At 60.4% G+C, this 25299-nt stretch overlaps 1 protein-coding gene across 1 annotated transcript; it reads right to left on the reverse strand.

The window, feature by feature from the left end:
* Positions 1-998: 998 nt before the first annotated feature.
* Positions 999-20954, reverse strand: CSRP1 (cysteine and glycine rich protein 1). The gene is made up of 6 exons (XM_027096023.1): positions 20739-20954; positions 10808-10920; positions 5382-5550; positions 4448-4577; positions 2463-2556; positions 999-2022 (listed from the first exon to the last, which is right to left on the reverse strand). The coding sequence occupies exons 2-6, from the start codon at positions 10917-10919 to the stop codon at positions 1946-1948; spliced, it is 582 nt and encodes a 193-aa protein (XP_026951824.1). The 5' UTR covers position 10920; positions 20739-20954; the 3' UTR covers positions 999-1945.
* Between the last annotated feature and the right edge of the window lie 4345 nt (positions 20955-25299).

Genomic DNA, 25299 nt, shown 5'->3' on the forward strand with positions numbered 1-25299 from the left:
GGCCACCAGGAGCCGCCCCCCCACGGTGGGGCCAGAGGGCCGAGGACTGGTCTCGAGGTTTGCGGTCTAGTGGAACTTGCCCCATTCGGTTTGGGAATTACTTGGTTCTGCCACTCCTTTCTTCTTTCCTATTTATCCCTATTGGAACGGGCATCTCTATCCTCTGTGTGTCCCACCTTTGTACCTTGGAAGCACAGAACACACATCATTCACAGATTCACAGCTGAAGAGGAATTTGCCTCAGGACGCCTCAGACCCGGGGTTTACGCGACACCGCGTGAGACTTGAAGTCTCTGGAAGGAGAGTTAAGACTTTGGGGCTATTGGGTCGGAGTGAGTGAATTTTGCACTATTGACTGAAAGCTGTCCTCCCCACCCCTCATATTCATGTGTTAAAACCTGATCCCCAGGTAATGGTATTTGGAGCTGGGTCCTCTGGGAGGTGATCAGGTCAGGAGGGTGGAGCCCCCATGAGTGGGATTAGCGACTCCTGGAAACTCTCTCCAGCTCCTCCCGCCACAGGGTGGGGGGGAGGGGGACACAGTGAGAAGACGGCCGTCTGTGAGCCAGGCAGCGGGCCCTGCCCGACGACAGCGAGCTTGGACCTGATCTTGGACTCCCAGCCCTCACCTCACTGCCTGCCTCCTGGGCAGAAGTCAGCTTTCTGGGTTTGACATGCACATTCCTCTGGCTGAGTTTCCCTCTCACTCTGTGACTTTCCAAGCTGGGAAAAGTTCTCAGCACAGTTTGGGGGCCTTGCTGAGCCCCTCAAATTCCAAGCCCACACGGTTCCCACCCCCAGATGTGGCAGCAGGATTGGGCTGGTCGGGTCACTCCGGGACAGCGGGTTCAGTTACAACGGATGCCAGGGAGGAACCAGCCCCAGCACAGCAGGAAGCGGCCACTTTCTTCCCACCAGACCTCCTGCTAACTTGCGGTGGCTCCCATCAAGTCCCAGCCCAGCCCCACGGGGGTCCAGAGCAGGACAGGGCGCCAGAGTTCTGTTCTGACAGCTTTATTGACTGGTGCGGAATGAGCTTGAGTGGAGCCCGCGCTGCAGCCCGCGGTCCAGAGGGCAGCCCCGCTCCGCCCCAGGAGGACCTGGCCCCTCCCCGCCCTCCTGCTGCTTTGGACCTGGGGGCTCGGAAGGGGTGGGTGGCGTGCCCAGAGAGGGGTCGCTGGAGAAGGCTGGGGGCAGGAGAAGGGTGTCCAGGTGAAGACAGGCTGCGTGTACCTCCCTCCACGTCTGAGGGTCAGGCAGGCGTGCTAAGGACAGAGCCGCAGCCTCAGGACCCAGGGCTGGGGTTTGGGCCTCTGACAGTGCAGCGATGCTGGAGTGTTTCATTAGGGTCCCCGTCCCACAGGGAGCACGAGCCTGGGGAGGCCAGACCACATCCTGACTCTGGGGCCCTTAGGCCTGGCTTGCTCTCCGCCCGAGTGGGGAGACACCTGCCCCCAGTCTCAAAGGCACCAGGCCGAGCGGGGCAGGCGGCCCCTGTGGTGTGTGCCTGCCTGTGTGTCCCCCAGGAACTCCCAAGCTGGGACTCCCCAGGCCGGCTCTGAGGGACTCCAGGGAGCCCCTCTCCCCGACAAGAAGCACAGCCTTTCCCACCCCACCCAGTCCCGCTCCCCGCCCGCTGGGCTCCGCTGATGACGGACATGCAGCTACGAGGCTGAGGACAGGGGTCTGCGGGGTGGGGCAGGGCCGGGAGAGACCCAGAACCCCAAGGCCTCCTGCTAGTGATGGGCGGCAGGTCCCAGGCGGAGGGAGCACCTTGGAGGGGTGCGGCCTCCGGCAGACGCCCGAAGCAAAGGGAGCCAGCCACCCCAGTTCAAGTCCTTAGTGACGCGTGCAGGGCTGAAGGGAGGATGAATCGTGGAGGTCGTGAGGCTGCCAGGAAGGGGTGGTGATGAGAAGCACAGGCGTGGGCACGCGACGGGCAGGCTCATTCAGAGTGGACCAGAGCCCCGGCTCCCTGCCCAAAGCCGAAGCCCTTGGGCCCGAAGTTTTTGGCATAGCATCCTGCAGAGAGAGCAGAGGGGTGAGAACGCCCCCGGCCACACCTCCCGCCCTCCACAACCGCAGCGCCTGGCCGGGCCCTGGAGCAGCGAAGCCCACCAGCGCTGCGCCCTCCCCGTCAACTCCAACAGCGAGGAGGTCCCCGGCTCCACGGTGTGGCCATTCCCCTGTGTCTGAAATCCCGGGAGAAGCGTCATCTGCTGTCAGAGCTCTGGGCCGGGAGCCTGGAGCCCAGGCTCTGCCCCAGCCTGCCCCGATCTGCCCGTGACTCTGGCCAAGTCACTTCCTCCCCCAGGCTCCCCCTCAGCGCTAACGGGAAAGTGTCGCACTAGACGCTCTGGAACGGACTCCGAGGCCCGGAAGGGGCTGACATCTAGCAAGGCCTTCGGCCCTCTGCCCCTCAGACCCCCAGGAAGGGAAGACGTGGGGGAGGGACCACCCACCTTTGCAGTAAATCTCGCCATCCTTGTCGGCCAGGGTGGTGGACTCGAGGCCTTTGCCGCACTTAGCGCACCGGAAGCAGGACTTATGCCAGGACTGGGGAGGGAAGGAAGCAGTTAGTACTGATCCCAGCCATTCCCCTAGATGTGATGAAAGCACTCGTGAAGGCCGACCAGCCCGCTGCTGGAGGGACCCTAACCCCACCTCCTGGAGAAAGTGCTGGGTGGGCAGGGGCAGCAGGCCAGGGGTGGGACCACCACCAAGGCAGCCGCTCCCCAGCTCCCACCGTCAGGGCCGGCCCAGCCTCATCCGGACCATCCTGCCCGGGACCACTGGAGCGGGCGAGGGCTCCGGACCCGCCCTGGCATCACCTCCAGGTGCACAGTCTCCTCACTCCTCACGGGGAGACCGCTGCCGCCCTCGCAGCCGGATGTGAGGACCAGACAGACGCAGCCTGGCCACAGGGCAGGCTTTCACGATCCGCCAGGCCTCTGGATCCTAGAACAGGTGCCTGGTTTGCCCAAAGGCCGTCACCGCGGCAGGAGGGGTGGCGCAGCGGGGCAGGGGCCTGGCACAGAGGAGGCGCCCGGCACCACTGGAAGGAGAAAGGGTCCACGAGCTACGCTGAACCCGCAGGGAAAGGCCAAGGAGCCTCGTTCCCTGGGGGCCACAGAAGCCCCTCGCGCTGCTACGAGGAGCTCAGAGGCAGCACAGCCAACAGCCTCCCCAGGGAAGGTGGCCTGGGCTGCACCCCTGGCGGGGGCCTGCCAAGCCCGGATCAGCTGTCAGCTCCGGCAGCACAGCCAAGCGGGCTGACAGCTCTGCAGAACCGGGAAAGCCAGAGGCCGGCAGCAGACGGGACAAAACAAGGCCTTTTAAGGGCAAAGAGACTCCCTCGAACGGCTGCCCGTGCCTGGGGTGGAAATGAGAAAGGAAACTGCCTGCCCTCGGGCTTCCTGACAGCCAGACCCGCGCATGTCGCCTCCTGCCTCCAGCCCCTGGCGCCCCCAGCCCCCCAGCAGGCACCAGTGCTGGGTCTAGACTTGTCCTACGTGTGAGTTCCCCGTCCACCCCGCCCCCCCGGCCCCTCCTCAAGGTTGAAAAGCCTCGGAGGCCAAGACGCAGGTCCAGAGAAGCTGCAGACAGGCTCCAGGCCCCGTGGCCGCACAGCTGACCGTGTGAGCCCAGCCGAGCCTCGTGTGAAGGTCCAGAAACCCGCTCTGGGCACCCATCCTGAATATGTCCCTTCAGTGGTCCCCGACTGCTGGTCCCAGGCTGCAAATCCCGACCCCTGCCCACAGCCTCTCTGAGGGAGGGGACCCCACTGTGCTTCGGTGACCTGGGCGGCTACTATCGGAATACCGAGGGGGAAGGGCAGGCGAGGCAGTTAGAAAAGATCGCCTCCCAGGAGGCCGTGACAGGCCTGAACCTTGGGAAGCTCCGCCCTGCGGGGACATGGGTGGGTTTCTGAGTCCACATCCTCTGACACAGGATGTACGTGGATTTTCAAGTGGTTCTTAACATTTCTGGATCACAAATCTTCTTGAAAATCTGACGCACGCTGTGGATCGCCTTCCCAGGGAGAGACAGGATCCCACAAACGTTTGCATGTTCTTTTCAGGGCTTGCGTCCACGCACCCTGAGAGGTCTGCGGCCCCTGATTCTAGAGAGACCCATAGATTGGCAGTTCCCTAGGAAGTGCCCATAGGCGCTTAAAAATCATTTCCACCAGGGGTGAGGCTGTTACGCTCGAGCGGGGAGGGGTTCAGCCCCCTGGAGACCAGAAGCCACAGGGGACAAGCAACACGGGGACAAACGTTTCCCCTTCACGGTGGGCTTTGAAACGAAGGGAGGAAGTTGCAGCCCACGGCTCGGGCTGGCTGAGCAAAGCTAGGGTCGCACTCGCAGAGCTCCGGAAGCCATGCTTCAGGAAGGGGCTTGGCCAGCCCGCGTCCCCACACCCACCCTGGCCCAGCAGCCTCCTTACCTTCCCAGCACCAATCACCTTCTCGGCGGCGTAGACAGCCTGGCTGCACCGCGGGCAGCGCTCAGAGCCACCAATCTTCTGGGCGAACTTGGCCGCATTGGGGTTGGTGGTGGGCCTGTGGCTGGGGCCCCTGCGTGGGGAAGGACGTGCGGTGACATGACATACAGGCAGCAGTACAGGCGGGGGTCTGGCACCGTGTGGGTACCACCCCGCCTCCACCTGGCCCAGCCTGTTACAAGGCCGCGGCTGCCAGGTCCTGTGGGGTCACCTCCCACTTTACAGATGGACACACCAAGGGCGGGCACAGTGTTACTCTCGCCGGCACGTCAGACTTTGCTCAGCCCCCCAGCTGAAACACTGGAGTCCCAGAACACCTCGTTTGCTAGGAATTGCCCTCCTCTGTCCCCGACTCCCTCGGCCTGCCGATTGTAAGAGTCTTTCCAGGAGAAATCTGTGGACCAGTCACCCCCACTGGGGCAGTGACCTTGGCCGAAATGTGGGAACTCATCCATCACTTCCGTGCATCCCCCCCACCCCCAGGGCCAAGGAGCTGGCAGGCTGGCCGCCAGCACCTCCACTCACAGCAGGTCAGTGGTCAGTGGGTGCTGGGGACCTAGTGACACCCCGTGATTCCGGGGAAGGGAACTGACGCCCCCGTGAGCAGGGGTGCAAGCTGGTCTGGCTCGGACACTCACTGTCTGTAGGGGCCCCCAGCAAGTCACCGAGACTGGCTGGGTTTCCTCATCTGTGGAAAGAAGAGACGGGACCCAGGAATTCCTAGGGCCCCTCCCAGCTCTGATGCCCATGAAAATATGGGCTGCGGCTCCGCCGTATAGGGAAGAGCCTGGCCTGCTTCATTCCCTGCTGGACCCCCGCTCCTCTGCCTGGCCTGACACACAGTAGGTGCTTCTCCACCTGGGAGGGGCGTACTCACTCCTCATGCTTGATGCCGAGCGACTCCCCCTTGTCCGTGCTCAGCGTGCCCGCGCCCTGCCCGTAGCCGTAGCCCTTGGGCCCGTACTTCTTGCCATAGCAGGATTTGCAGTAAATCTCCTCGCCGTGCACGGCCACAGTGGTGCTGTCCAGATTCTTCTTGCAGACCACTGCAGAGGAAAGAGGGTACGGGGAGTCGGTTCGCTGCAAGCACCCCGAGAGCCGACGCTCTCTGGGACTCTGCACACGTAATATCCCGATCTTTCAGAAGCCTGGTGACAGGGGTCAGGATGGCCAGGGAGCTGGGAGGAGAGAGGAGGGAGTCTAAGGATGCTGGCCGAGCCACCCCCCACCAGGAACCGCATGGGCCTTCCTTGGTCCTCTGCACCCTCAGAAGTCCCCGGGTTCAGTAGCCAAGAGCCTAGACTGACCCCAAGCCCCAGGAAGCCTGCTGGACCTTCACTCTGCTCTTGACAGAGCGATCACGTGTCCTGACAGAAGAGGAAAAAAAGAAAGGAAGGAAGGCGGGGCTTTCCTGCCTCCAGCGACGGGATCCAGAAGGGACACCCCTACAGGCTTGGGGGCAGGGCTGCCGGGGAAGTGATGCTCCCCGAGGGGAAGGGCCGTATTTATTAAGCCCCCTGCATGGCGGGCTTTGAAATGAGATGCAGGTTGTGCTCAACGCGACAGCAAGATCTGCAATTTCTAATCTCCGAATCACTTTGCCACGGGAGGGACTGAAGTCAGATGCTGGGAAGAACTTCCTGACTCCAAGGTTAAGAGACTGGAATGGGATAAACTGGAAAGCCTGCGGGCCGCCTGTATCTTCCTGTGGCTCTCAGAGCAGGGCTGTGTCCAGCGACCCAGAGTAAAACAGTTCGGAGCCCAGGGTCATGTAGAGTCAGCTGCCTAGAGCCCAATCTCTCTCCCTGCCCCTTCCCAGCCCTCGTGTCCCCTGGTAGATGCGGATGACAGCCTCCCCACAAAAGGTGGCTGTGAGAATTAAATGAGCCCTCACCCGGGGAGTACTTATCACAGTACCCTGTGCACAGTAGGTCATCATAAACGTCCGCTGCTCCTATAGTGCGATACAGAGTTAGTGCCGTGGGAACACAAGGCGGGGGGCCAGGCCTCCAAATATCATCGGCTTCCAACCCCCAAGTCCTTCTCTCAAGAGACCCGACTTCCCCTGCTTCTTTAGGTCTTGGCCTATGATTCTAATTGGGTCCCACGAAGGTCCTCAGACTTGGGATTCAGTCTGTCCACCTGGACCACATCCTCAAACACGTGCTTCTGAAGATGGATTCCCGGGAAGCCCTGGAGGAGCCGGCCTCTCCTCCCTGCAGAGGCGCTCCGCTCAGCTCTGGCCAGCTTGCCATCCCCTCGCCTTCAGATCCCCCCCCCGCCCCGCTGTGTGGTTTATGCGATCTTAGTTCCCTGACCAGGCACTGAACCTGAGCCCTTGGCAGTAAAGGCACCAAGTCCTAACCACTGGACCGCCAGGGAATTCCCGGCCATCCCCTTGCCTTTAAAGGCCGGCTCTCTGCCCCCAGGGCTCAGGTTTGAGATTTCGGACTAAATAAGGACCCTCTGGTCCTGCCCGAGATCCCCACGTCCTTACGGCACTCGGGCGGCCCAAATACGGATCTTCCCACCGCCTCCCTAGGGCTTGGCTCCCGGGAACAGCAGGGGGTGGGGCTCCAACATTCCTTCTCGGGTGGGAAGTTGGCCTGGAATTGCTTCGCTTCCCGTAAGACCCAAGCGGACCTGGAAATTCCAAGACCAGAGAGGAGGCAGGCAGCAAGTGAGACAGAAGGGCGGGAGGAACGGAGGTCTCCTCAGAGCGACCTTGCCAGCAGGAGACCCAGGGGCTCAGCCCAGAGGAGACTCCAGGGTCTACGACTGAGCCCTCCAGACGGCCCCCTACCTGAGCCCCAGCCTCTATAGGGGGACACCCCGATCTCGCTGCCGCTTCCGCTCTGCCTTGTTGTCCCAGAGGCCCTGGCCTCTGGCCTCCACCCCGGTCCAGTCTGGGCACCTGCAGACTCCTCCAGAAACTCCACTAAGGGGAATTCTGAAGGAAGGCTTGAATCAATTTCTACCAAACCATGTTAAGCAAAAACCAAACAGAAAAACTTAATTACGGGTTGGTTGTGTGCATTTGCTGGGAAAATGTACTCCAGATGCCACAGGGTAGAGGCAGCCCCAGGTGAGAGGCCAGGGTCCCCTCACCCCACCCCAAGACAGTAATTCTCTGTTTCTGGAAGGAAAACCAAGGCCCACAGAAAAGTTCCAGCTCGTAGAACCAGCCGAAGCAGGGCCCGGCCGGAGCCCAGCCTGACCTTCAGGCCTGATTCTTCCCTGCCAGCCCAGAAGCCCTTTCGGGTGGGCCGGGCGAGGGACCACAGCCTGCGGGTGAGGGATGCTGGTGCTGGGGGCGTGCAGGGCTCTGAGAGTGCCCCGGTGCTCCGGGTTCTGGGGAGCAGCCCAGTTCCAGCAGCTGCCACCTCGGGGAGAGGCCAGACCTGCTCTGCTTTCCCACAGGGCTGACGTGCCCACCGTTACAGCTCGGAGAAGCAGCAGCCTTGGGGCAGGTCCCTGCAGAGCCGAGCCCTCTTGCCTGCGGATGCCTGCGGATGGGGACTGGCGGCCCCTCCTCAGACCACCAGGCTGTACCCTGTGCGCCGAGCCCAGGGAGGAGGCTGCTCTCCCCAACCGTCTAGGGCAGCGTCCTGCGTAGCCCAGGCCCCAGGAAAGGGAACGTGGACGCCAACCTGAGTAGGAACCAGAGGCAAGCACCAGGACGGTCAGAGGACCTTCTCTCGGGGACTCACCCGGGCCTGGCCAGCAAGGGGCTGAGGTCCCTGATGCCACCCAGGCCCACACCCTGCTGGCCTTTCTCTGCCTCTGGAGTGAAGGTCCCCTGATTCTGAGGGTGATTCTGCATTCTTGATTCCAGCTGGACACTTAGACCCACGGCACTGAAAAAGAAGTGACCCTCGTCCCACTCGTAAACACACCTGCGCGCCCGATGCTGCCCTAGGCCCCGAGAATCAGCAGGTTGTGAAGATGCTCAGACTGGGGACATCCTCTAGCTCCAGTGCCCAGGAACTCGGCCGCAGCCGGAGACCCCAGAGGCACGGGAGGCTGCCCTGCAGCTGCTACGGTAGTCCTGCAGCAGACCTCCCGGCCCCGCTCCCCAGCCTGACCTCCCACAACTGTTTCTGGTCCTCTGCACCCCACCCCTGCCCCAGGCCTGCCCGTTCCTTCCTGTACCACCCCCCGCGCCCCGCATTCCTGGCTTCCCTGGACCGCCCGGCCAGCGGCCACTCCTCCACAGGCAGGCCTGCAGGCCTCCCCGCCCGGCTGGCCCGTTTCAGTCCATGATTAAAGCAACATTTGAGGGCAGAGAGGGGTCCTTGGGGCCGGCAGTCTGGACCCTCTCCCAGGCCAGGGCCAAAGCCTCTTATTCCCTCTGAAAAAACTAAGCAGCTCGCAAAGTCCTGAGTGCAGGGAATCGCTGATTACACGACGCCACCGGTGGCGGCCTCCTCCGGGCTGGACGCCAAAGGCCCCACCCAAGCTTGTTGGCCACTGGCAGCCCTCGATCAGTCTCTGCAGGCCGGAGGGTGTGGCTGTGTTGGGCGGGGCTTCTGGCTGCTCCGCCCACAGCAGGTGGGATCTGATGCTCATCCAGGGAGCAGGCGGCCCTCGGCCTGTCTGGACCCTGCTCTGGACCACGAGCTCCTGGAAGCAAGGCGGCCAAGTTCTCCCGACTCTGCTCGTGTGAAGGCGGGGGCACGGGCCCGATTCCCAGACCTCCCAGACAGGCTGAGATGTCAGCCGCTGTTGAGGGGTCCTTGAGCCACACCAGGGCCGTGCGTGCGTGTGTGTGTGTGTGTGTGTGTGTGTGTGTGGTGTGGTGTGTATGTGGGTATGTGTGTGTGCATTGTAAGCATGTGTGTGAGCATGTGTGTGTGTGTGTGTGTTTGTGTGTGTGTTGGGGAGCTGCTATCATTTACTGAACACTCACAACTGCTCCAACTGCTTTGTTTGTTTTCCGAACCCCTTCCCTGTTCATTCTCATACCCCCATCCCCCCCGCTGCCATGAGGTAGGTGTTGTTATCCCCCCTGTAACCTGCCCATCACCACGCAGAGAACAAAAACAGAACGCACATCCAAACCCTGACCAACTGGTTCTGAAACCTAGAGCTTAACCCCACAATTCCCTGCCTCCCCCTCTGCCTGGGCTCAAGGAAAACGCAGGTCACCTCTTCTAACCCAGAACCTCGGCTCTGTCGCTATGAACCCCGTCACTCAGGAAAATGGGGAGGCTCCCTCCATCCGCCACTTCCTGGGCCGGGAGCTCTGAAAGGCTGCCCGGCCCAGCCCATGGCCAGTGCAGCACCACGGCCTCTGCATGCCCTGCGTCCCCCGGACCACCCGACAGCTCCCGGATGGATGGCGGCCACTGCCTGGCTTCCTGTTCATCCAGGCTGTGACTGCAGCAGCGGGTCTGGGTCCGGCTGTCAGGACCAAATTCCTCCAGCTCACCTTCCTCTTACCCCAGACTGTCAGGTGGGGATGGGAGGTGCAGGGAAAGGCCTCGGGGCTGCAGGGGTGGGGGTGCAGGGTGAGAGCCCAGCTCCAGGCGGGGATGGGAAGTGCGGGGAAAGGCCTCGGGCTGCAGGGGCGGGGGGTGGCGGGGGTGGGGGGGGAGCCCAGCTCCTCCCTAGACGCAGCTTCCCCTGAGGGTGCTGCCTCTGCTGCCTTGACAAAATGTTTTTTTAATTGAAATATAGTTGATGTACAGGATTATATAAGTTTCAAGCATACAACATAGTGATTCACCACTTTTAAAGTTATTCGCTTATAGCTGTTATAAAATACTGGCTCTATTCCCTGTGCTGTATAATACATCCCTGTGGCTTATTTTTTTTATACATCGTAGTTTGGACCTCATAATCCCCTTCCCCTCTCTTGCCCTCCCCCTCCCCACTAGTTTGTCCCCTGCATCTGTGATTTCTGTTGCCATTTAACAAGGGGTAATCTGGGTCCAAAGCCTGATGAAACTTTGGGCTAAAAGTATCTTCCGCTTAAATGCCAGGATTGTGGCAGGGAGAGAAAGAAGAGAGAGTGAGCGGGAAGTTTCCCCCGCCGAGTCTTCCCTGCTCGGCACTCAGCCCCTGTGCCTCCGCCACCCTCAGCCCCTGCGCCTCCACCACCCCTCCGGCTCAGGCCAGCTCACGCCCTCCCCTTAGAAAACAGCTTCTGAGGAACAAAGAGGCCCTGAAGTGCTTCCCCGCCCAGCTGCGTGCCAGCCAAACGTCGAGCTGTTTACCTCCCGTGGGGCCAGTTCCCGGGGTGTTGACTGCCCCATCCGGTCCCCATGGCAACAGCAGGGCCTGGGAGGGGTGCGTACTCACTGCACAGGAAGCAGGATTTGTGGAAGCTGCTGCCTTCGCACTGAACCTCTTCAGCGAAGTACACCGTCTTCTGGCACACCCCACACTTCTTACCTCCTCCCCAGTTCGGCATTCTGAAAGTGGACGCGGAAACGGGAATTAATTCCCCCGGGGAGATGGAGACACAGATGGCCCACAACAGAAAGGCCAGGGACAGAGGTCGAGGGGGGAGCTGGGGGGGCAGAACGGCAACCTGGGGGCTTCCCACCCCAGAGCCCACAGGTAATCGCTGAGCAACCGGTGTGTTTTCAGCCCCGTGCCCGGCATTCTAAAGGATACACGACAAGCACAAGATACAGGCCATAACGGCAGTAACAACGAACCATCTGCTACGTGCGTCCGCAGGGATGAATCTCACAAAGATGGATTTGGAGCAAAAGAAGCAGATAAGCTAGAACTCATAAAACACAAATTATCTGTGTCAGGCCTGCAAGCAGGCAAAATTCTATCGTCAAGGGAGGGACCCATGGGTGGGAGAATTATAAAGAAAAGCAAGGCAATGAGTATCACAAACTACTGTCTTAGATTTGTTACCTCAAAGAGAGAAAACGGGGGCCACCAAGGGGTCTGCTAAGGCACCAGCCACGTGTGGTTATCACACAGAGGCTCCCTTTGTAATTATTCTTTGAACCACACATATGCAGGTTTTATGCACTCTTTTGTATATAAGATACAACTCACAAATAAAACCATTCTTTTTTAAACCAGGAGGTAGGCACATAGGGCCCAGTTACGAGTCCATTAGAATGGGGGAGGTGGGGGCCTTTTGCAAAATCAGATTTTCCAGCGCCAACTCTGACCCGATGAATCATGACCTCTGAGGATGAGGTACAAAAACGTGAATTTTTATTTTATTTTTTTTTGCGGTACGCGGGCCTCTCACTGTTGTGGCCTCTCCCGCTGCGGAGCACAGGCTCCGGACGCGCAGGCCCAGCGGCCATGGCTCACGGGCCCAGCCGCTCCACGGCATGTGGGATCTTCCCGGACCGGGGCACGAACCCGTGTCCGCTGCATCGGCAGGCGGACTCTCAACCACTGTGCCACCAGGGAAGCCCCAAGAACGTGAATTTTTAACAAGCACCCAGGTGAGTCCGAAGGAGGCGGCCTGGGACAACATTGCGATGCTCTAGGTATTGGTTCTGAGCTGGGGTCCTGATGCCAGATGGGTTTGGTCCAGTCCTGACCCTGCCACTCACTGGCTGTGTGTACCTTGAACAAGGTAGCTGGTCTTTCTAAACCTTGATTTCCACATCTGTAAAACGGGGATAAAAGCAAAAGCTACTTCACAGATCATTTCCGGGGATGCAGTGAGACACGGCGCGTCAAAGGCGCGGCTCAGTGCCTGGCACGTGCTGAGTGTGCGGTGACGATTATTAGTGCAGGAATCCAAGGCACAGGGGAGGCGACCCTGCAGGTCAGAGCCCGAGCGGCACAGACACAGATGCCCGCAGAGCCCGAGATCAAGGCCCATCTCAACCACTCTCAACAGATGCCTGGCTGCCGGGGGACGGCGACCCTTCCAGTTCTTTGGACAGAAGCGCACGGGGCTGGGGTGGGGGGCTCTATGGGGGGCGCTGGCGACTGCGGGTACAAGATGGGTGATGGGGACAAAACTTGCCATCCCGAAACGTCTCTCTGTCCTGCAGATTATTTCAAGCCGAAAACAATCAAGGCCCAACAGACTCAGGAAGAAACTGACCTTCCTCCAACTGCCTAAAAGAATTTCGATAGAGGGCCTGTTCCCCAAACAGAGCTATCGCCAGAGATCTCTGCAAAGAACACGGGCCGGGTGTGCTGGGAGGGTCGGCAGGGCCTGGAGACCAGAGTCCGCTCTGTCCCATCGTGTCTGCTGGCTCAGCAAACACTCGCTCACCGAGCATTTGCTTTTCCATCTCCAGGTAAATCGCCTTCCACGACCCCCAACTTCCTCTTTTGTCTTTAGCGGAAGATGATATTTAAGGGGAGGGTTTCAGCCACTTTGGGGAGTTACTCAGGTTTCCTGGGTCTCTCCCATGTAGACATGTTCTTGAACTTTGATTTTCTCCTGTTCATCTGTCTCGTGTCAATTTAATTTTTTTCCAGTCAGAAGAAGCTCGAAGGGTGGAGGAAAATTTCTCCCCCCCCCGCCGCCCCACCGGACAGTGGACACAGGCCTCCGCTCAAGAAGAAGGTCCAGTCGAGGTTCACTACCAAGTCCCCTGCACACACGTGTTTGTACAGGTGTGTGCACCTGGCACACAGGTGTTCATACAGGTGTTCAATAAATCGGCTCCCCTAATACTGAGAGCCACAGCTGGTCCATGCCCTCCATCCAGCTCTGCAGAGCCCGAGGCCCTCACAATGCTCAGTGGGTACGTGAGGGACGAGAGCAGGCTCCACGTGGGGAAGGGGTGTTGGTGACACCAGCTTCCGAGGCTGGAATATTTTCGGAACCGTGGGAATCTCCAGCAAGGCTTTGCCGGAGTGGACCAGTCAGTCCACTTCACTGCCTCTGCTCTGTCCTCCCATTTCCTGAAAGCTGGGGTTCCTCTGGCCCCACCCTGGTCCCTCTCTCCCCCCACGTCTCCTTTGGTCCCACTGCACCCGAGGTCACCCCTGCCAAGGACTTCCATTCATCGCTGACCTTGACCTCTGCCCCGAGCCCAGGCTCGTACACCCGGTTCCACGGGAGAACCTCCACCTGGATGGTCCATGAGCACCTCGAGTTCAACACGAGCCACCTGAACTCATTACCTTTCCTCTCTAACTTGTTCTTTGTCCTGACTTGTCCGTTTTTTGCTGCTGGAACCCCAGCCATTCTCTCCAGCACTGAGGAATCTTATCCCAAACCCTCGAACGGGGAGCAGTTCTCCTCACCCGGCTGCACCTGCTGTGCCCCCTTCACCTGCTCACCCCAAACCCTGACACCCCTGCCTCTCCCCACTCACCTTCACTCAGCTGGCCCACGGCCCCCTGGGAGGGAGCACCACGCTCCAGTCCCCTTCTGCTTGGGAACCGCCCTGCTTTTCAGCCAGCGCGCATGGCCTGGACCCAAGGTGACCAGCCCGGGTTACCGGTTGGGGATGGGCCAGCTACGCATTTCAGGCCAAGGAGACAGAAGGGAGTTCTGGGGACTCCAGAGAAGAAAACATCCTGATCTTCAGAGAGAACGTCCTGGAAGCAAGCCCCCTTCCCCTGAGTGAGAAGGGGGAGCAATGGGCTCCGGGGCTGTGGTTCCAAGGGGGACCAGCCGTCCCGGGAGGAAGCTGACAGCAGGGAAGGGAGCCGCCCTGACATCACTGAGCCACAGAACAAGGCCAGACACCACGCTGACTAGTCTCCGGATTCTCCAGTTAAACAAACTAAGAAGCTCCCCTGCTGTTTAAGCCAGTTACCCTACACCTGAATGGATCCCCAGAGAGGACAATTCCGGCCACCCTGCTTCTGGAATCCCCTTCCTAGCCGCCCGCCGCCCCCCACCCCAGACCTTCTTGGCACAGAAGGGGACACTCACTCCTCACCCAGAGAGCCTCCCCGAGTACCTTCCCAGCTCTGTCTCCTGCTATACCGCCCGCCCCTCACACATCCTCAGGTTCGGTGATTTAATTGCCCCAGCCTAGGGCAAGGCATGTGGAAGCCCTCTGGGCAGGGCGGAGGCCCACCGTCCTCACCCACATGGGTCTGGACTGGCCGTTGACCTGCACAGGGCCAGCCTTCCCCTCCGGGCTCTGCACCGTCCACAGCTCATCAGGCTTCTGCACATCCCACACCCCCAGAGGACAGGATCGCTCGAACCGCACGTGGCCCCGCTCTGCCTCCTCAAATAACCCACGAGGCCCGAGCTCCTGGAGCCCCAGGGCCAGCCCCATCCCCGGCCTCTGAGGCCCCGCCATTCCTCTGGCCCCTCTGCCCTGCTGAGCCAGAGCTGGGCGCTGCAAACCAGGAAGGACAGTCGGGTGGGAGAAGCAAGGTCGGTACTGCCCGCCTAACCGTCCCCCACGCCGCCCTCGCTGCAGAGCCCCGTTCTAATCAGGCAGGCACGGCTGCACCGAGCGACCCCAGGGAGGTGCTCAGGGCAGAGCCCAGACCCCTGAGCCACCTGGCGACTCCAGTCCCTGCGGGGCGGCACCGGGACGGCCACTGGGCAGGGAACCCTGGGAGAGGTTCTGGTTCACGCGGAGCCATGCGGCTTCTCCGACGAGGTGACTAGATGCGACCCCCAAACCCCTGCCCGCGGCACCCGGCAGAGAGCCTGCCCTGAGTCTGCTGACCTACTGTGTGCCGGGCAGTCTGCAAACAGCATCCACTTCTCCTGGTGACCTGGGGCTGGGGACACGCCCGTGACACACATGAAGACACAGGGCTGGGGAGGCCAGGCCAGCCCCCTGCGGTCACCAGGCTGTAGGAAGCAGAACTGGGACCCAGCCGGGTCCAGCCACCCAGTCACTGTGCTGGTACCATCGTATTCAGGGGGCTGCACTTGGGGGGGGCGTCCAGGACGCCCGGGCTCCATCCTCACCTTGCTTTCCACCCCCTGAACCCACAGGGGACGTCCTCCAGCCCCTAGGGAGGCTCCTCCCTAAGGGAGGAGGCTTCCCCGACCACGTGGTGGGGAGCTGTTCCCAGCAGTGTTTTGTTCCCGACACAAAAGCCCTTCTCCCTCGTGGAGACCCACATATCCAACAGGCCGCCCTTGTTCTCCCTGGCTCCGGGTCAGGGGCCCACAGCCAGCAGGGCCCAGGGAACCAGGGGCAGGGCAGGATGGGCGAAATCTGCCTGGGGCGCCTCCCGGCTGGGCCACTCCTCAGCCAGGCCACTTGGTGGGGGTCCCCTTCGGGAGCCCAGAGAAGGGACAGGGCCCGGCGCCTTGAACAGGTTCCCCTCCCCCCGCCCACGTGAGGACCCCTCCGAGGGATCTGCGGGTGGGCGGGGGGAGTCTCAGCTGGGGGAGCCCTGGCCGCCTCCTTCCCACCAGCCCCGTCTTCTCATCAGCCGGACTGCGCGGACAGGAGGCCCAACTGCCTTAAAAGGAAACTGTTTCTCAGACCTTCTGGAGCTCCTATAGAGATGCCCAGCTCCTTCTCAGCTGCCTGCTCAGTTCTGAGGACAGAGGCCCTGCAGCCGACGGGGAGGAGAGATGTTCTCTGGGTCAGAGTTCAGGCGGCTCAGTTCAGAAGTCAGGAGAAAGGGACCTGGATTCATCCCTTCCCAGCTGAACGACCAAACGACTTTCCTGTCTGAGCTTTGACGTGGTTGTGTCTCTAAATCGGACCATCCACTGACCCCTTAAGTTGTTCTGAGGATCAGGAAAGCAATTATAAAGCGATGGCCCAGGGCCTGGTGTGCTGCAAGGGCGCCCTCCTGGCGACCACCCGCAGGGCGGGCCCAGGCGAGGGCCGGATGTCCGCTCCCCTCCCCAGCCAGGCCGCATCTGGGAGCAGCAAGGCCTGAGAAGTAGCAACGCCAAACAGGGACCCGGAATCCCTGACTTAGGGACGAGTGCCCTGCCCTTCCTTGGGGTGTAGTCACCCCCGCACCCCAGATGCAAGCAGAGACTTGTCTTAACTCTTTTGTCTTCTGCTCTGGGGGACCAAGAAGCTTTGCTGTCCCTGTGATCACATCAGCCACTCTGGGTTTGCAGGGGGTTCCTCCAGAGAGCTCTGGTTCCTCCCACTTCACATGTCGACAATTTCGATAGACAACCAGCCTTCAATTTTCTGCTGAATGGCTGGAAGTACCCGGGAAGCTATTTGCCGGAAATGTCAGGATCCAGGGCCGGTCGGAAGCGAGAAGCCCAGGACTGAACTCTTCCGACGAGTGACAGGCTCAGCGTGCTGCCCCCTCCTTCTTGGGCAGCCGTCTCATCAGATCCTCTGTCTCAAGAGCAGAGACCCAAGACGGGGCTCGCAGGGCAGCAGAGGGAGAAGCGGACACAGGGCAAGACTCCCACGTGCACCCCACATCTTGTGAAAGTCGGCCTGAGGCGACGGCCCAGCGTGGTCAGGTTTCAGGTTTCAGAAGCCATCTCAGAGATGCTGCGCCCTTCACCCGCTGGCTCCCAGCGTCTGAGGGAAGGCCTCCTCTCCTCAGATCAGCGGTTTGACTCGACAATCCATGCCATGGCTTCATTTCCCCAGTGGAAAATCCCCACCTCTCCCGTTCCAAATCCTCTTGCCCCCCAGGGCCAAAGGGTGACCTCTGGGCACAGAGTTGAGGTCCCCACCCACACAGTCAGGTGCCTGCCTACTTAGAATCACCTGGCTGTGTGGTACCCAGCCAGGTACACAGGGGAGCTGTCACCCTTTCCACCTGGCTGTTCCGCCCCTTCCTCCCCGCACCGATGTCAGGAGGGAGCCAAGGCAAGGGGCGGGGGCACCCCACCGCTCAGGGTTCAGAGCCCAGGTCTTAGAGGTACCATGTGAGAGCCTGGCAAACAGTCCTGCCTTGAAAGGAACGGTCACTGCTGGGGCGACGAAGGGCCAACAGGCGATACAAGCCCGGCCTGAGCTCCACGGGACTTCTTGGGAACCTGCACGTGACTCAGCCTCTGGGAGAAGCCGGCCAGCACCGCTGCGCTGTGATCCCTCCAGACCCCACAGTTCCCAAAACTCACAGTCACCTGGCTCCCTCTCTCCCTCCCTCTCCGAGTTCTGTCTTTTCAAGTCCAGGCCCCGAGGCCCTCGTGGGGCAGTGGGCTGGGCTGGTGCGTGCCCCCCAGCACCTCGTATAACAGAGCGTTCCACCCCCGGGGTTCAGAAGTCCAAAGGTCAACCAAGGTAGAAATGGGGGTCTAGAATTCATGTTAAGTATTTCCAGACTGTCACAGGAAGTCCTATATCATAACAAGGTCTCACAGGCTAACCAACAGGTGTCTTTGCTTTTATCTGGAACGATGTCACCTTAGTAACAACTGGTTACCCATGCTGGAAAGGTCTGAACGATCTTCCTGGATTCATTTTTAAAAAGCAAAACCAAAACCCACGAGCCCTTAGACCTTATAAAACAGGCTGTTTGCAACTGACATCTCGGGAAGCCCCTGCCCCCGCGGCTCCTGTATAGACAGCCGGGGGGCACTGCAGAGGAGGGTATGCTTGCCGGGTTGGTGGGTGGGGTGGGGGCTGAGCCTGTGATCCACTGTCGCTGCAGGAATCAGACAGTGCCTCCCGGCCCCTGGGAAGAGGTGGAAATGCTAGCTGCCTCGGTGTTTACACTCCTTACCATACATGGGAATCACTCAGTGTTGACGTCAGACAAATTCCTGGGTAGCTGCGTAGTGCGGCCCCATCACCACCACAGAAATTCCTGCCCACAGGAAACCGCAGCACAGCTGCTCCAGCAGGTACCCAGCACCTCCCCGACTCACCCCCAGCTCCACTCTGTGTGTGTGTGTGTGTGTGTGTGTGTGTGTGTGTCTTTTCCTCAAGCAGGCTCTTTCCCAGGCTTCCTTTCTTTCCTGCACACCCGGCACCAAAATTCAAACACGCATCAGACCTGGTGAAAACGTATCACCTGGGACCCAGGCCCCGACTTCCAGAAGGGCCCCCTCCTCCTCTCCATCCATGCGGCAAAGGGAAGACCTAGGGGTCGTGCATTCTAACGGGACTCCATCCTCGTTCACTCTGCGAAGCCACATCTTCCTTAAGTAGTTTATGAGCCACCATAAAGCTCTTTGTAACGCGAATGACTGGGCGTGGGTTTGCAAGGAGTCTGCCTGTGTCTGAATGGCAGCTGCAACCCCAAGCAAGTTACTCATCACCTCTGAGCCTCAGTTTCTTCGTCTGTAAAATGGGGAGCGTCCGCCCCACCTCACAGACTGTCCCAGATAACACACACATGGCGGATACAGGCCAGTCCCTGGGGCCCAACAAGCACAGACATCTGCCTACTGTGCTCTCTGGGAAGGGCCAGCTCTGACGCTTGTCCAGTTCTTACTTGCCAGAACGCCCGCGTGGTGGCAACCGGTGACCTTTATTCTCACCAGCACCTCAAAATGTTCAATGCAGGATTCCTCTGTCCTCTTCAAGCCGACTTTTCACAATAAGCCAGCTTACAGAAATATCTAAATTCCAGCAGCCTCGCAGAAAAGCCTTCCCAGTTTGCCTTCCCACCAGGAGACCCAGAGTAAATAGAGACCGTCCCTCTCCTCCCTGACCTGGGCCTCAAGCCCACGCACAGGGGCACCGGCGAGCACCGGAGCGCCCGTTTGCAAGGTTCACACGTGTCCGGTAGCGCAGCTCCGCGAGCCGCCCACTCCTACCCGCTTCATTCACCAAATATTTACCGCTCGCCAGCCAAGTGCCGGCACTACGTTCCCGGACAGGGAGGGCTCACCAGCTCACCAGCAGGCAAACGTTTGCCTTGAGAAAAGAAAACACCTGGGCTGGGGAGGCCAGTGCAGGACGGCCCAGAGGCAAAGGCCGCGGCCCTGCCGCGCTTCACGTTCTGTTAGCAGTGCCGCAGCACAGGCGCCGCTCTTCAGTCTCGCCTCTGCGTCCCTCACCCCTCAGACCCTCCACAGAGGCAGTGCGGCCCCTCCCCCTCCCTGGCCCACAGCACACCCTCTGCAGGATAAACTTCCTTCCCCGCCTGCCTGTCCCCCGCCCGGATTTCCTCCCCGCGGGACGGGGCCATTCCCTGGGAGGCTGTGGGCAGTACAGGGCTGGATCCAGCCACAAGGACAGTCTCTCTGGAGAGAGCCCGAGCCCCCCATGAGCAGCAGGAGGCTGCAAGTGAGAAGCAGCAGGGGCACAACACCCAGTGCCCAGATCCCACCGGGACACCCCAGCCTGCACGCTGAGCTGACAGAGGGGCGGCCAGCTCCCCCAGCCACCTCAGCTTCTGGGGTGGGGGGGTGGGCAGGGGAAAGGCTGGGGCGAGGCCCAGGGACAAGGCAGTCGTTGGCCCCTCTGGGCTCCGGGCCTGTGTCGTGCCCTCTCCGTAGCGCCCCGCAAAGAAGCTGAGCGTGAGAGGCGAAGCCCCCTGTCCCCGGTCGGCTGGGCATTCAGGGTCAGTCAGAGAGCCCGCTGGACCTCCCGGAGCCGCTGGGACGGGATCCCCAGGTGAAGCCCTCGCAGCTGGGAGGGGGCTGCCCACCCACCCGCGCCCAGGAGCAGGGGTGGTGGCCGGAGCCCAGGCCTCCGGGGAAGGGCTGAGCCCACGCACCCTCCCGCCTACACCCAGGTCTCGATTAGAACACGACAAATGGGACAGGCGTTCGCAGGACGTTCTGCGGCCTGTGAGGGCAGATCCGACGCCTGCCTCGAGGGGGCTTGCTGGGTAACATATTGCAGCGCGCTTCAAGTGTGCTGGTGGCAGCCCCTTCCTGCTCCCCGGCCCTCAGGGACTGAGGCCACCGAACACTGTGGCTTCCTTCAGGCTGGGGTGATGGTGCCCACGCAGCGCGAAGACAAGGGGCGGGGGGGGGTGTGAACGTGGCGGGGGGTGACCGGGGACGGCTGCCATCTGGTCCTTTCCTAAGGGTGAAACACCTGGGCTCGGGGCACAGCTGCCCCAGGCGGGCCCTGAACCTAGATGTTCCCCCACCCTGCCCTCGGCACGCTGTCCAGGGGGCAGGCGGGGGGTGGCACGGCCGCCCTCATCCCCAGCTGTACAATGAGCTCAGTGCGCGCGCAGAATCGCCGATTGTCCCGCCGCGGGACCTGCAGGTGGTGGGGAGACTGGCCGTCCCGGGTCAGGGGCACGTGGGGACCCTTTGTGTCCCGGGAGCCCGGGGTGGGGAGGAGTCCCGCGCCTCCTGGAAAGAGAACCAACCGCCGCCACTTCTCCCCGCTCCGCGGCCCGCGCCGGCCCCGGCCGCCCCTTTTCCTTGCGACCCTCCTCGCAGCTTCCCGGGCGGCGGCGGGGCCGGAAGGCCGGGGGCGCCCTGCGCGCGGCGGGGCCGGGGCGCACTCACCTGGCGGCGGCTGGGCGCGCGGCGGTTGGCGGACGGCGGGCGGGCGACCGGCACGGCAGCGCTCTGGAAGCGGGGCTGGGCGCGCCCGGCCCGCGCGGCGTTTTGTTCCGCTCGGGGAGGGCGTGTCCGGGCCACGCCAACCAGTGGGCTTTGCACACTGCACCACACCGGCGCCGATGTCACCGCACCGGCGCTGATGTCACGGCGCAGTCCCGCAGCGCGGCCCCCAGGCCCGAGGCGTCCCGGCTGCGCCCTGGGGACCCCCGGTGCGCCCCGCCGCGGGGGAAGCAGCGGCTCACACGTGCCCGGAACTTCTCAGGGCTTCCCGGCAGCCTAATACTAGGGTGGAGACACACGTGATCCAAGAGATAGGACTCCTGATAAACTTCTGACACAAGAGGAAGTGTGGGGGGACGGGAGGTGGTCTCGCGTTTGGTGTCCTGGTGGCAGGTGTCACGGGGGCGCCGGGTAAGACAGGCCAAGCTCTGAGCCCGCCCCTTCCGTGTACTAGCTGGTCCCCGCCCCCAGGTCTCAGGTTCCGCATCTGTGAAGGGGGTATAATCCAGACGGAAGTGGGGTTTTTTTGGTGGGGGGGAGGCGGGGGGAACAGATTGTATAGGCCTAGTAAGCCTTCAGCAGTGCCCTTCCATGAGTGTAACCCCCGCAAACAGCTCTGTCCCCTCAGCTTGCCCCAATCTCCCCTGCTATCCAAAGAAGGAGCCCCCCCTCCGACCCCCAAACAGCAGCTCTGAGGAGTGGGTGCTTCAGCTGGGCTTTTGTCTGAGCCTCGCCACGCTGCCCAGGTGCAGCTGCGGGTGGGTGGGCTGCCCTCGCCACCTCCCAGCCCTTCCTGCAAGCCCACTGCCGGCATCTCAGAGGGCGGACAGGCTCACACCTCCTTCCTGGACGCAGGTACAGCTCAGAAACCCAGTGCTCTGGAGAGAGAAGGAGCTCCGGGGGGCGCCTGGTCAGGAGGGCCCGGTGGGGAGCAGAGAGCGCCAGGCTTTAAAGGAAGGTACCATCCTCTCCCCCCAAGGTCCTGCCCGCCCCAGTCAAGGCGCACTGCCCTCTGGGCCTTATGGGTCTGGACCCGGAGGATCATGAAAATCTGAGACACTGGTGCTCCCAGGACTGGGAGAGCCTTGGGAGACAAAGCACTTCCTTCTACTTTGCAGTTTTTGTAGCTTGTTCACTGCATTTCTAAGTCAAAAGGAAACTCCCTCTAGTTCTCCAGGTTGAATTACCCCATTTGCACTGAATGCAGATGCAGACGGAGCAGGGCCTACCCAGATCCTGGGTGTCCCTTTCACTGTGATTGTGTCCGCTGTGCGCCTGTCTGTGTGTCACCCTCTGCTGCTCTCTTGGGCTCCAGCGTCTCTGTGAGAAGGAAGCGTCCTTCTGCCCAAGTCAGTGAACTGGGGGCAGGTCTGCTGGGCGGCTGGTCGCCCCTCCCCCAGGTCACCCACAGATGCAGCTGCCACGTCTTCCAGGCTGGACAGGTATCAAGGCCTCAGACCCTCACAGGCTTCATTTAAAGCCCCAGGTGGCTGAACCAACTCTTCCAGGAGTAAAGTCGAGCATCTCATAAACCAGAAAATGGAGTATTATAGTTATCTAGGCTTTTCTTACTTTCTACCCTAAGAAACATGTTTCCTTGGGCCGGGCTGTCCAGACAAACAGGGTCCCCCAAGATTGGGAGCACCGACCAGGATTTCTCGCAGATTGGGTGGCCGTTCTCATCTGACCCAGCCAAGATGTAAGAGCAGAACCCAGAAGGATTCCCGGTCACCCCCGCGCCACGCGCGTGATAAATCAATAGGCCCGTGACGTTGCCGAACGACATTGGCGTCAGAGGCCACGGGCTCGCTGTGCAGAGGTGGTGGGCTCGCGGGTATCCCGTCTCCCTTCAGTTCCCTGGACCCCGGAGAGAGGAGCCTTGGAGTCTTGCCCAAGATTTTACAAAAAGACAGACTCGTGCCTGTCCTTCTTTGGTCTGGGTTTGTCCTGTCTGGGCGATGGGGCTGCTGATGGATTTCCCCAGGGAGGACAGCCAACCTGTGCTGTGAAACATCCTTAGGGAAGGTCCAGGAAAAGGCAGTCACGCCTGGATTCTCCCGGAGGCTCTTGGAGCACCTCATAAACTGGTGGCTGTGTCCTGAGCCCTGACTCCTGGGCGGCTGCTGAGTGGAGAGCACAGGGGTGTGTCCACACGACACTGGGGCAGCAGGACTGTCCCAGGCAAGCCAGGCCATGTGATCGCCCTGCATGCTTTATTCTTCTCCGGGGGGGAGCACAGGGTCAGGAAGTTTTCCCGGAGAAAGTGAGCGCTTGCAGGGCTGAGCTTCTGCCGGGAGCTGCCCGGGCGCACAGGAAACGTGTGGGTCGAGGAGGAAAGACGCAGATGAACACGTTGTCCACATGCCTGGGGGTGGTCACGGCCATTTCACAGCCTGAGACGGACACCCAAGGAAGAGCAAAGCCCTTGGATCATCAGGGCCAAGACACTCTGAAGGAAGCAGGGCTGAATTTGTATTGTGAGTCTCAGCTCGTCACCAAGCGTTTAAAATAATAATCTGGGGAATTCCCTGGCCGTCCAGTGCTTAGGGCTCCACACCGTCACCGCCGAGGGCCCGGTTCAATCCCCGGTCGGGGAACTAAGATCCCGCATGCTGCCCAGCATGGCCAAATAAATAAATAATATTCATGACAACCAGACAGATCACGGGGAGGATTTTGAGATGCAGAGAAATATCAAATCGCTGTGTCGTGCACCAGGAGCTAACAGGGCTGTCGGTCCATCGTGATTCAAAAAACAACCCAAAAAACTGATAAAGAGATCAGATTTGTGGGTACCAGAGGCAGGGGGTGGTGGGAGGGGAATTGGATAAAGGCAGCCAAAGGGTACCAACTTACAGTAGAAGATGATAAGTATTAGGGATGTAACGTACAACGTGACAGTGAACGCTGCTGTCCGTTACAGGAAACCTGTCAAGGGAGTAAATCCTAAGAGTTCTCATCACAAGGAGAAAAGTTTTCTATTTCTTTACTATTCTAGCTATACGAGATGATGGATGGTCACTGAATTTATCCTGATAATGATGTGTGTGAGGCAAGTCATTATGCTGCACACCTTCAACTTCTACAGTGCCCTATGTCTATTACGTCCCGACAAGACTGAGAATAAATGATATCAATACTAACAAACAAGTGCCGAGCACCAGCTGCCCATGGGGGTCTTTCCAGCGGCCCCCCTTACTCTCCCCAGTGGCTGAAGGCTGTAGGGCTATTTTCACCTCTTTTGCACGTAGGGGACCACTGGGCGGTAACCAGCTCGGTGACCGTGTGACCATGACCCAGACCCCGGCTTTCCTCGTGTGTGCAACGAGGTCTGGGACCAGCTCCGCACTCTCAAAGCTTCCCACGGAGGTGCCCCTGCCAGCAGAGAGGGGACGCGCTGCTCCCGGGAGCTCGAGGGCTGGCGGGATCCGTCGCTCCCAGGGCTCTGAAGTCTTTGGTTTTATTATAAAAGTTTGTTTAAATTTCACGTTCTCCTTCACAGATGCCTGTGTTTGTTTTAATAAGAAGATAATGTTGAAAATTATTTACAGTAAGAGAAACAGAGATTCTTGGAAAGGGTGTCCTGCCAGCCTCTGTGGACCCTGGACTGACAAGCCCAGCAAGGGGCCTGGGGTGGCTCTAAGGCTCTTCCCAGGATTGATCTGCCTGGATCTCCCGGGGGGTCTCCCGGGATCTCCCTGGATCTGCCTGGATCTCACTGGATCTCCCTGGATTAGATCTGGCTCTGCAGTGCTGAGGCTGTGACAGGGGGCTGAGGGATGGCCCCGCATTCCTGACCGGGACCCTCAGTCCCCGTCTTCATGTTTCCCGAGGAGGAATCCCAGAGCCTCTCGGGGTCTGCAGGAGAAATGAACCTGATGGCCAAAGATAAAAGAAAGGGCAGGAAAGTCCGTGTGTAAACGTCAGGAGGATAAAATGCTTGGAAGAAAGAAAGGGGGAAATCCACCTGGAGAGGAACGAGGGTACTATGGGGGCTCCAACAGGGAAATGTGTTCCCATCTTCAAGCTGCCCTTTACACTGTGAACCACAAGGAATGTTCCAGGGAGCTTGGAAGGTGATTCAGAAATTCCTCAGGGGGAGGCCCGCGGCTGGGTCCTCAGGGTGTTGTGAAACAGGCTGTATAACTTTCAGTTAAATCCACCACTTCCCCTTCCCCGCCCCCTGGCCCGATGGCCTTGTGAGGCCGCTTCCCTCTCAGCAGCCTGCGTCCACACCAGGCCGGTGTGGGCAGGGAGACAGGAGGCACCGGGAGACGGGAAAGGAGGGCCCGGGGCCTGGCAGCTCCGGGGAGAAGTGTGGCCGGGCAGTCTCTCCGGCAGACCTGCCTCCTCTGCTTCTGATCCGTTCCCTGTCCTCCTGTCGAGGACCCTCCAACTTCCCTGTGGTCATCCGGCCAGACAGCAGACGTGTAAGCTGTGAGTAGCTTGAAAATAACCAAACTTTAGGCAAGAGCTTTGACGCCTCTGGTCCATCAGGGTCAAT

Source organism: Aethalodelphis obliquidens, unplaced genomic scaffold (genome assembly GCF_003676395.1).
Source record: "Aethalodelphis obliquidens isolate GAN/ISIS:26980383/991018 unplaced genomic scaffold, ASM367639v1 scaffold97, whole genome shotgun sequence".
Lineage (NCBI taxonomy): Eukaryota > Metazoa > Chordata > Mammalia > Artiodactyla > Delphinidae > Aethalodelphis > Aethalodelphis obliquidens.

What these genes read in the sequence shown, in the direction of transcription:
- CSRP1 (XM_027096023.1), bottom strand. Translation starts at nt 10,919, where the DNA reads ATGCCGAACTGGGGAGGAGGTAAGAAGTGTGGGGTGTGCCAGAAGACG. An exon ending in CTCGGCATCAAGCATGAGGA is followed by an intron (nt 4,578 to 5,381) that starts GTGAGTACGCCC and finishes TTCCCCACGCAG; the next exon opens with GGGCCCCAGCCACAGGCCCA. An exon ending in AGGTGATTGGTGCTGGGAAG is followed by an intron (nt 2,557 to 4,447) that starts GTAAGGAGGCTG and finishes TTCCCTCCCCAG; the next exon opens with TCCTGGCATAAGTCCTGCTT.